General features: G+C 37.2%; 1 protein-coding gene across 1 annotated transcript; it reads right to left on the reverse strand.

Moving 5' to 3' along the window:
• Positions 1 to 854: 854 nt before the first annotated feature.
• Positions 855 to 6404, reverse strand: barhl2 (BarH-like homeobox 2). Its single transcript, XM_062039547.1, has 3 exons — positions 5520 to 6404; positions 3500 to 3725; positions 855 to 1373 (listed from the first exon to the last, which is right to left on the reverse strand). Exons 1-3 carry the CDS (start codon positions 6088 to 6090, stop codon positions 1073 to 1075), a joined length of 1098 nt encoding a protein of 365 aa, XP_061895531.1. The 5' UTR covers positions 6091 to 6404; the 3' UTR covers positions 855 to 1072.
• Between the last annotated feature and the right edge of the window lie 5068 nt (positions 6405 to 11472).

Here is an 11472-nt window from a genome sequence, read left to right on the forward strand (position 1 = left end):
CAAATGTCCTCTGTAGTGGACATGTATATATATATATATATATATTTCATCCAATGTCCTCTGTAGTGGACATGTATATATGTATTTTATCCAATGTCCTCTGTAGTGGACATGTATATATTTATGTATTCCAATGTCCTCTGTAGTGGACATGTATCTATGTATTTCATCCAATGTCCTCTGTAGTGGACATGTATATATGTATTTCATCCAATGTCCTCTGTAATGGACATGAATATACATATTTCATCCTATGTCCTCTGTAGTGGACATGTATATATATATTTTATCCAATGTCCTCTGTAGTGGACATGAATATATGTATTTCATCCAATGTCCTCTGTAGTGGACATGTATATATGTATATCATCCAATGTCCTCTGTAGTGGACATGTATATATGTATATCATCCAATGTCCTCTGTAGTGGACATGTATATATGTATTTCATCCAATGTCCTCTGTAATGGACATGAATATATGTATTTCATCCAATGTCCTCTGTAATGGACATGAATATATGTATTTCATCCAATGTCCTCTGTAGTGGACATGTATATATGTATATCATCCAATGTCCTCTGTAGTGGACATGAATATATGTATTTCATCCAATGTCCTCTGTAGTGGACATGTATGTATCAAATGATGTAGTCACGCCTATGAACAACATCTCATCAAAGTCTGACATAAATGAGAATATTTGCACGTGCAGCAGATAAAAAAGCGCGCGTAATAATAATAATAATTATTATTATTATTATTGTTGACAACACAAATCCAATATTTGCACAAATGTCGATTAGAAAGTGTAAAAGTTTGCTGATGTTAAAAAAGAGAGTTTTCATTCGTATCATTACTTCTTTATTCATTCTTCTCCATCTAATAATAAACTTTCATGTTTATTTGCTAATAAGTGGATTTGTACAAAAGACAAACAAACGGACAATCAGACACCGGAAGTGTTAAATAGCTCCTCTCACTTCCGGAAAGTCTTGTTTTGTTTTTGTGTGTTCTTCCTCCGCGGGGAAATAGTTCTCGTGTCCCGGCATCGGTTACTCACGTCGTCTCCTCTACCGCGGTGGCCCGGCCATGGGGTTGAGTGCCGGCTGGCCCCCGGGGCCCAGGCCGTGGATGAGCACCCGCGGCACCAGCGGCCTCTGCAGGCCCGGGTGCGGCGCGGAAGGAGTCCGGTACATGCTGCTGTACATGGCCGCCGCCGCCGCCGCCGCTGCCGCCGAGCCGCCGTCCACGGAGCCCAGCAGGTTGGGGTGGTAGAAGTAGGGCGACGGGAACATTCTCTGCAGGGCCGAGTAGTTGCCGGCCTCGGCCAGAAGCTCCAGACCCACCGCCGTCTGACGCTTCCACTTGGTCCTGCATGCGGGACACCACACGCCTTAATCACACTCATGCTCACGTCATCATCGCGGGACACCACACGCCTTAATGACACTCATTGACACGTCATCATCGCGGGACACCACACGCCTTAATGACACTCATTGACACGTCATCATCGCGGGACACCACACGTCTTAATGACACTCACAACTCATGCTCACGTCATCATCTTCTACTCTCACTTTTCTTCTTCATCAAGTTATTCCATCTGTCGTACTTTTTCAATATGTTCTTTTTAAACGTTCATTCTTTCATTCCGTTTAAACATTATTTGCTTTTTGTCGTTTTTAAATCGGCAAAGTGAAACAAATTATTAGCATTAGAAAAAGAAAAAAAACATTTTTATAGATTTCATCCTTTTTCAAAAATAAATGTTTTATACACTTGATTTAGATTTTTTCGTTTTTATTTGTAATAAATTCCCCCCCCCCCCCCCCCCGCAGCAGCAACAGAAAAGAACACGTTTGTATATTTAGTCTTTTTTCAAGAAATACATGTTTATACATTTTATATATATATATATATACTAACTTTTATACATTAAAAAATGGTTGATAAATTCCACACTGAAGCAATAATATATAAATGTTTGATCTTTTTTCAAGAAATACATGTTTATACATTACACTAAGTTCTATATATTAAAAACCAAAGTTTAATTAATTCCACCCTGCAGCGGCAGTACAAAAACATATTTATGTATATTTAATCTTTCTTCGAGAAACACATGTTTTATACATTTTATACATTCATTTATTTATTTTTCCCAAAGTTTTACATATTTATAAATGTTTCATAAATGCCACCCTGCAGCATCCATGGGAAAAAAAACAAACATGTTTTTCTACATATCATCTTTTTTTCCGATAAATGAATGTTTAATAAATGCTTTCATACATATATATTTTTGGTTTTTTTTCATGCAAATATTGAATAAATGACAACATGCAGCAGCAGAACAACACACGCCTGTTTTTGTCCAATAAATACATGTCAAATGTTTTGTAGTTTTATGCTTTTTCTTACATTTAAAACATGTTTAATACAAGTAATAAATATACATTTAAAACATGTATATACATATAATACATGCAATAAATATACATGTATACATATAATACATGTAATAAATGTACATTTATACATATAATACATGTAATAAATATACATGTATATGCATATAATACGTGTAATAAACATACATGTATATGCATATAATACATGTAATAAATATACATGTATATGCATATAATACATGTAATAAATATACATGTATACATATAATACATGTAATAAATATACATGTATACATATAATACATGTAATAAATATACATGTATATGCATATAATACATGTAATAAACATACATGTATATGCATATAATACATGTAATAAATATACATGTATATACATATAATACATGTAATAAATATACATGTATATGCATATAATTCATGTAATAAATGCAGCAGCAACAGAAAAGAACAAAACATTTGGCATATTTCACTTTTTCCCCGATAAATGTTTTATACATTTTCAATATTTTCAGTTAATTAATAGTTTTATATATTTAATAACTTCCACCCTTCGTCATTTTTTAAAGATATATATTTATTATTTTCCCGCCACTCTAAATGTGTTTTCATAAGCAAGTTACAATATAAAAAAAAACAAAAAAAACATTTTATTGTAAAGTTTTGAAAAAGAAAAGAAATCATGTTGCATATTAATGTGTAATAACGACATCGTAGACGTAATTCTTGCATTATTGTGCAGTTATTCGTTTTCATTCACGTCATGTAAAACGACGATTGTGGAATATAAAGTCAAACATGAAAAATATATCATTATTATTCTCATGTATTAAACAATCACAGTGTATTTATATATCATTAAATCACGAGAATAAAATGGACGCAATTATATTTTCGTTCACGTTTTCACCTCCGGCGACTTTTAAAATGTTATTTTATTCAATGAATGATTGGAATGATTGGAATATATTAGCATAACCTTCACGAATTCGATTCATTGCACTTATTGAGTTATGGCCCGGACAAAAGGCGTAAAAAAGAAAAGAAAAAAGGGAGTCTCGTACCGTCGGTTCTGGTACCAGGTCTTGACCTGCGTGTCGGTGAGGTTGAGGGCGGCCGCCAAGTCCATGCGGTCCTGCACGCTCAAGTACTTTTGTCTCTCGAAGCTTCGCTCCAGCTGGTTGAGTTGATGGTCCGTGAAGGCCGTGCGCGCCTTGCGCGGCTTCTTGGTGCGCGCCGGAGGACTGTCGCGGCTGCTGGAGATCTCCCGCTCCGCGTCCTCCTTGCTGCCTACAATCATAGGACGGCCACATTAGTCATCATGCTGCCTACAATCATACAGCGGCCACATTAGTCATCTTGCTGCCTACAATCATAGAGCAGATCTCTCCTCCTTGCTGCCTACAATCATAGCGCAGATCTCTCCTCCTTGCTGCCTACAATCATAGGACGGCCACATTAGTCATCTTGCTGCCTACAATCATACAGCGGCCACATTAGTCATCTTGCTGCCTACAATCATAGAGCAGATCTCTCCTCCTTGCTGCCTACAATCATAGCGCAGATCTCTCCTCCTTGCTGCCTACAATCATAGCGCAGCCACATTAGTCATCTCTCCTCATTGCTGCCTACAATCATAGAACGGCCACATTAGTCATCTCTCCTCATTGCTGCCTACAATCATAGCGCAGATCTCTCCTCCTTGCTGCCTACAATCATAGTACAGATCTCTCCTCATTGCTGCCTACAATCATAGCGCAGATCTCTCCTCCTTGCTGCCTACAATCATAGAGCGGCCACATTAGTCATATTGCTGCCTACAATCATAGAGCGGCCACATTATTCATAAGGCGGGAGGGCAAAAAAAAAGAAAAGGGGGTCAATAAATCCAGGCGTGGTATCAATCGTCTCCCGAATCGATCCATTATCGTTGCACTTGACGTCGCCGTGCAAGCAATAGTGGACATTTAATGTCCTCTGTAGTGGACATTTACAGGTCTATTTATTTTAGCAAATGTCCTCTGTAGTGGACATTTATAAGTCAATTTTTTTTTGTCATCAAATGTCCTCTGTAGTGGACATGTATAGGTCTACTTCTTTCATTAAATGTCCTCTGTAGTGGACATTTATAGGTCTATTTTTTTTAATCAAATGTCCTCTGTAGTGAACATGTGTAGGTCTATTTATTTTATCAAATGTCCTCTGTAGTGGACATTTATAAGTCAATTTTTTTGTCATCAAATGTCCACTGTAGTGGACATGTATAGGTCTACTTCTTTCATTAAATGTCCTCTGTAGTGGACATTTATAGGTCTATTTTTTTTAATCAAATGTCCTCTGTAGTGAACATGTGTAGGTCTATTTATTTTATCAAATGTCCTCTGTAGTGGACATTTATAAGTCAATTTTTTGGTCATCAAATGTCCACTGTAGTGGACATGTATAGGTCTACTTCTTTCATCAAATGTCCTCTGTAGTGGACATTTATAGGTCTTTTTTTTAAATCAAATGTCCTCTGTAATGGACATTTATATTTATTTCATCAAATGCCCTCTGTAGTGGACATTTATACAAGAAGTAGACCTGTAAATGTCCACTATAGAGGACATTGGATTAAAAAAATAGACCTATAAATGTCCACTACAGAGGACATTTGATGAAAGAAGTAAACCTATAAATGTCCACTACAGAGGACATTTGATGAAAGAAATATACAAACGTCCATTACACAGGACATTTGATTAAAAAAATAGACTTATAAATGTCCACTACAGAGGACATTTAATGTAAGGAATAGACCTGTAAATGTCCACTGCAGAGGACATTTATTAAAATAAGTAGAGCTATAAATGCACTTATAGATGTCCTCTGTAGTGGACATTTACAGGTGCATTCTTTTCATAAAATGTCCTCTGTAGTGGACATTTACAGGTTTATTCCTTTGAAGAAATGTCCTGTGTAGTGGACATTTCTAGGTGTATTTCTTGGGTCCGGGTGACATAAATGTCCACTGCAGGAAAAAAGGGTGTGTGAATAATTCCAGGGCAGGCGTGGTATCAATCGTCTCCCGAATCGCTCCATTACCGTTGCACTTGCCGTCGCCGTGCAGGAGGTCGTCCCGCCGCTCCAGCTTCCCGCGGGCCTCGTCGTGCTCCAGCTTGGGCCGGAAGCCGTCGGCCGCCGCCGCCGCCGCCGCCGCGGCCGCCGCTGCCGCGCTCTCTGGCTTGGGCGACGGCACGCTGGTGCTGTAAGGCGCGCAGGCGGCGAGCGGCTTGCCGTCCCCCAGAATGTCCTTGATGAGGAAGGAGGAGGTGACACTCCGCGGGGCGCCGCCGGCCGCCACGGCCAGGGGGAGCGTGTGCAGGTGCGCGTGCAGGTGGCGGTGGTGCGGGTGCAGGAGGTGCGCGTGTTGCGCGAGGCCGCCGTCCCGCGCCGCCGCCTGCGCGTCCTCGCCCGCCGCCGCCTGCTCCGAGAGCGCGTCGGGCGACGAGGGCGCGGTGCCCGCCGCGTCCGTGTCCGAGCAGGGCGGCGACGGCGTGTCCTGCCGGCGGAAGTCCGCCAGCCGGAAGTCGGCGGCGTTCATGAGGGCGCTCGGCGCGCCGGACAAGATGGTGTCAATCCCGAAGCTGGAGCCGCTGCTTGCCTCCATCTCCATGTTAGCGGGACGTCATCGCGCCGCCTGCGCTCTGCGCTCCGCGTCCACGCCGCGCGCCAAAGGGGAGAAATGAAGAAAGGAAGCAAATAAAACCACGCAGGAAGTTTAAATCCACGAGTCCCAGTTGACGTTCAGCGCATCTTCTTCTTCTTCTTCTTCTTCTTCTTCTTCTTCTTCTTCTTCTTCTTCTTCTTCTTCTTCTTCTTCTTCTTCTTCTTCCTCTTCTTCCTCTCCTGCGCTCGGCGTCAACTTGGCGCTGCCAAAGTTTGTTGCGCACGACGCGGCGCGCATGAGGCTGACTCGCGCGCGTCGGACTTCTGCGTTCTTTTTGCTGCTAAGTGCGCTACAATCACTTCCTGTGATGACGTCACGGGGCGGGAGGAGGGGGGGGGGATTAATATTTTCTTCTTTTGTAATAAACAGCCCAACACTCCTTGTACCTCTTCATCATCATCATCATCATCATCATCATCATACACCCCCCCCCTCCCCCCGCCATTGGCTGAGCGCGGGAGGGGGGGTGAGGGGGGGGTCAGCCAATCAGCCAATCAGCGTGGAGCAGGTCGGCCGCAGAAAAGTCTTCCAGCGCGCAGTCAGGCCGCACATTCACGTCGTCAACGCGCCGCAGAAAGAAAGAAAAGAAAAGAAAAGAAAAGAAAAGAAAAGAAAAGAAAAGAAAAGAAAGACAAAAAAAAGGCAAAACGACTTTCTGTAGTGTTTTACAGGACGAGTAGAAGAAGAAGTTGGATGGTAAGAAATGCTTGTAATGTCGTCATTTGAAAGACTGCTGATGTTCTCTGCAGGTCCACGCGGGAGGAAGGTCCTGCTAATTAGTCCAGCTGCAACAACACTTCACTGCCACACCTTTTTAATATTTACTCTTCTTTTGTACTGTTGTTATTGTTCTTTTACATTCTTCTCACTGTTCTTTTATATTGTTATTATTGTTATTTTATATCATTACTGTTATTTTACATTATTCTTACTGTTCTGTTATATTGTCATACTGTTATTTTGTATTGTTATTATTGTTATTTTATATTATTACTGTTCTTTTACTTTGTTAATACTGTTCTTTTGTATTGTTATTACTGTTATTTTATTTTGTTAATACTGTTATTTTGTATTGTTATTATTATTTTATATTATTACTGTTCTTTTACATTGTCATTACTGTTCTTTTGTATTGTTAATACTGTTATTTTATTTTCTTAATACTGTTATTTTGTATTGTTATTATTGTTATTTTATTATGTGAATACTGTTATTTTGTATTGTTATTACTGTTCTTTTATATTGTTGTTACTGTCCTTGTATATTGTTACTATTGTTCTTTTAATAATACTGTTTTGTATTGTTATTGTTATTTTATTTTGTTAATACTGTTATTTTGTATTGTTATTATTGTTCTTTTATATTATTACTGTTATTCTACATCGTTGTTACTGTTCTTTTTTACTATTATTACTGTTCTGTTATATAGTTATTACTGTTCTTTTGTATTTTTATTACTGTTATTTGATATTATTACTGTTATTTTACATTGTTGTTACTGTTCTTTTATATTGTTACTGTTCTTGTATATTTGTATTGTTATTTTATATTATTACTGTTCTTTTATATTGTTATTACTGTTATTTTATATTATTACTGTTCTTTTCTATTGCTATTACTGTTATTTTATTACTGTTCATGTCATCTGTTATTCAAAGTTTATTTTTCCTTGTGCACTTTCCTGCTTTTCTTCTGTTTCAGTGTCCAACAAACTCTGAAGGGACTCAACAATGTGATTATAAATTATTTCCATAAGAATGTTGTGATGTTAGAAATGTAAACACGACACATTATTTTATTTGCAGTCCTCCTGGAGGCCTTCAATTCACCACCGAGCTGCTAGAATTCATTTATGTCCATCAAAATAATCTAATTTCTCGTTTCTTATCATTCTCACAAATGTTTTTATTATTGTTCATGGAAGTTAAATCTCCTTTATAAATGTTTTTTGTTTTTTTTCCCCCCTCAGTTTGTAAATATGTTCTTATTCAGAATTTAAATGCTCCTCAAACCAAACATAAACACGAGCGTGACATCAAATAAAGTGAAATATAGTCAAATGACAGAAGTTAATACTTTATATTGACTTCAGTTTTAATTTGAAATGTGACAGCGGGATTTAGCGGAGAGTCCGCGGGTGACGAGGCGATGCTCGGCTTGTCCACAAGGGGGCGACAGAGCAAATATAATATACTCCATTTCATTGCAGGGAAGAAATAACATTTTATTTTGTAAAAACATAGAGTCAATATTTAACCTGTAATGACTGAAATAAGATTCTAAACAACACATTTTTGTACAATTCTAAATAATAATTAAGTTTTAGATGTATTTATTTATTTTGCATCCTTACGTTCCGTTGTTCTCTTGGCGGGAAACGCGTGTCACCTCGCACCCTCGGCCACGTGCACGCGCACAGTCGCGTCATTTAGGCTGTCAATCAAGTCCTAATCATTTGCTCCATTGACATTCCGGAAATACTTTTGAATTGCCCGATGAAACACAAATGCTCATTTTCGGCGTTGATAATAATAAAAAAAAAAAGTTCAATATTTGATAAAACATGGAGGGAAAAAAAGACACGCAAATTAAAAATGTTATTTTTACTAAAGTATAATTATTCCAGAGGACAAAGGTGAATCATTCGATTGAAGTGAATTGAAAAGAATAAAAAAGTCAACCCGCTTTTCAACCAAAATTGCTTTTTTTTATCACTAAAATAAAACAAAAGGAAGAAAACAACACACGTGGGAATAAAACACAAAAAGTCCTATATAAAAGCCTTTGAATGCACTTTTTAGTGCAAGAAGTGAAGGTGGTGACCCCAAGTGCATGCTGGGATAGAGTGCATGCTCCCAGCATGCACTTGGGTTATTGTTGGGGAAGAAGAGAAATAAGAAAACTTTCGCAGTCATTTTTATTTTATTTTATTTTCCTTCAACCTAAAGCATGAAATACCACATTATTGATTGAAATTAATATCCATTTATTCTCATTTCCAATTAAATCAAGTCCAATACAAACTAAAAAAAAAAAGAAAGAAAATGTATTATTATTAACTCCTGTTTGTTTTATTGTTGTTTTATTTTTACGGATTGTCCATTTGAAAGATATTTGTGTTGAATTTTAACATGTAGTTATTTTTTTTTCAAGACAGCAAAGCACAAAAATAAACAGATCCAACAAATTCGGCTTTGTTGTTTTTGTTATTGAAGTTAGTTTTCATTGGATGATAAACATAATAAAGTGATGACATCTTGTTTATTTTAGATCAACTAATGCTGTCAAACAAAAACATTCTTAAATCAAATTAATCACACTATGACTTGCTTTATTACATGTTTTTATTATCATTTTATTACATGTTCTATATAATAATAATTTGACTTGTCCAAGGTGTACCCCGCCTTCCGCCCGAATGCAGCTGGGATAAGCTCCAGCACCCCCCACCCCACCACCCTGTAAAGGACAAGCAGTAGAAAATGGATGGATGGATATATTAATAATCATAAACTATCATATAATAGTAATTATAATATATTATTTATTTTTTTCAATTAATTTCACTGTAATTTTCATTCATAAAAACGACATGAACATAACAATTACACATCTTGTATATTTTATTGACCTGCTGTATTATTATTATTATTATTATTATTATTATTATTATTATTATTATTATTATTATTATTATTATTATTATTTTTAAACATGTTTATTCGACAGTTTACAGAAAAAGAGAACAACACAAATCAAATGTTGTGTTTTCCCCTAAAACTGGAAATAAAAATAACCTTTTAACAGCGTGAGTGAAGCAACTATTGCTGAGTCAACAAAAAGTGTTTATGGGACGACACCAAATCAACTCTGCTTCCATCGACTCCTTTTCGGGTGTGTGAGTGCTTTCAAATAAAGTCAAGTGTTGATGCTAAGTTGATGTTCGCACGTCAGTCAGTGAATGTTTGCTGCACTTTTAACACATTCCTGAGTTTCAAACTAAATACTTACCTCAGTGCACTGGGATTAGTGTACATCTATACATACATATGTACATACATATGTATGTATACATGTACATATGTACATGTATACATTCACATGTACATCTATACACATATGTACATGTATACATACATATGTACATCTATACGTACATATGTACATCTATACATACATATGTACATACATGTATGTATACATGTACATATGTACATGTATACATACACATGTACATTTATACATGCATATGTACATGTATACATACACATGTACATGTATACATACATATGTATACATGTACATATGTACTGTATGTATACATACATACATACATATATATGTACATTTATACATGTACATATGTATGTATATGTATGTTTACATACATATGTACATGTATACATACATATGTACTGTGCACATACATATGTACATGTATACATGTACATATGTATGTCTACATACATATGTACATGTAAACATACATATGTACATGTATACATGTACATATGTATGTCTACATACATATGTACATGTAAACATACATATGTACATGTATACATGTACATATGTATGTATATGTATGTATACATGTATATATACATATGTACTGTGCATATACTTATGTACATGTATACATACATATGTACATGTATACTTACATGTGTACATCAATCAATCAATCAATCAATGTTTATTTATATAGCCCTAAATCACAAGTGTCTCAAAGGGCTGTACAAGCCACAACGACATCCTCGGTGTCGAGTGGGTCTGACATAATATTGTGAAAGTCCAACACATCAGCGAAAGTCCAGTCCATGGTGGGGCCAGCGGGAACCATCCCGAGTGGAGACGGGTCAGCAGCGTAGAGATGTCCCCATCTGATGGACAGGCTAGCGGTCCACCCCGGAGCAGAATAGAAAAGAAAAGAAAAGAAACGGCAGATCAACTGGTCTAAAAAGGGAGTCTATTTAAAGGCTAGAGTATACAAATGAGTTTTAAGATGAGACTTAAATGCTTCTACTGAGGTAGCATCTCTAACTGTTACCGGGAGGGCATTCCAGAGTACTGGAGCCCGAATAGAAAACGCTCTATAGCCCGCAGACTTTTTTTTGGCTCTGGGAATCACTAATAAGCTGGAGTTCTTTGAACGCAGATTTCTTGTCGGGACATATGGTACAATACAATCGTCAAGATAGGCAGGAGCTTGACCGTGTAGTATTTTATACCTAAGTAGTAAAACCTTAAAGTCGCATCTTAGGTGCACAGGAAGCCAGTGCAAGTGAGCCAGTATAGGCGTAATATGATCAAACTTTCTTGTTTTTG

The sequence above is a fragment of the Entelurus aequoreus genome, linkage group LG27, assembly GCF_033978785.1.
Source record: "Entelurus aequoreus isolate RoL-2023_Sb linkage group LG27, RoL_Eaeq_v1.1, whole genome shotgun sequence".
Classification (NCBI taxonomy): Eukaryota; Metazoa; Chordata; class Actinopteri; order Syngnathiformes; family Syngnathidae; genus Entelurus; species Entelurus aequoreus.

Excerpts from the sequence above, each read along its gene's own strand:
- barhl2 (XM_062039547.1), bottom strand. The coding sequence starts at position 6,090 with ATGGAGATGGAGGCAAGCAGCGGCTCCAGCTTCGGGATTGACACCATC. Across the intron at positions 3,726-5,519 it reads CGGCGACGGCAAGTGCAACG|GCAGCAAGGAGGACGCGGAG; the intron begins GTAATGGAGCGA and ends CTATGATTGTAG. Across the intron at positions 1,374-3,499 it reads ACCTGGTACCAGAACCGACG|GACCAAGTGGAAGCGTCAGA; the intron begins GTACGAGACTCC and ends TCCCGCATGCAG.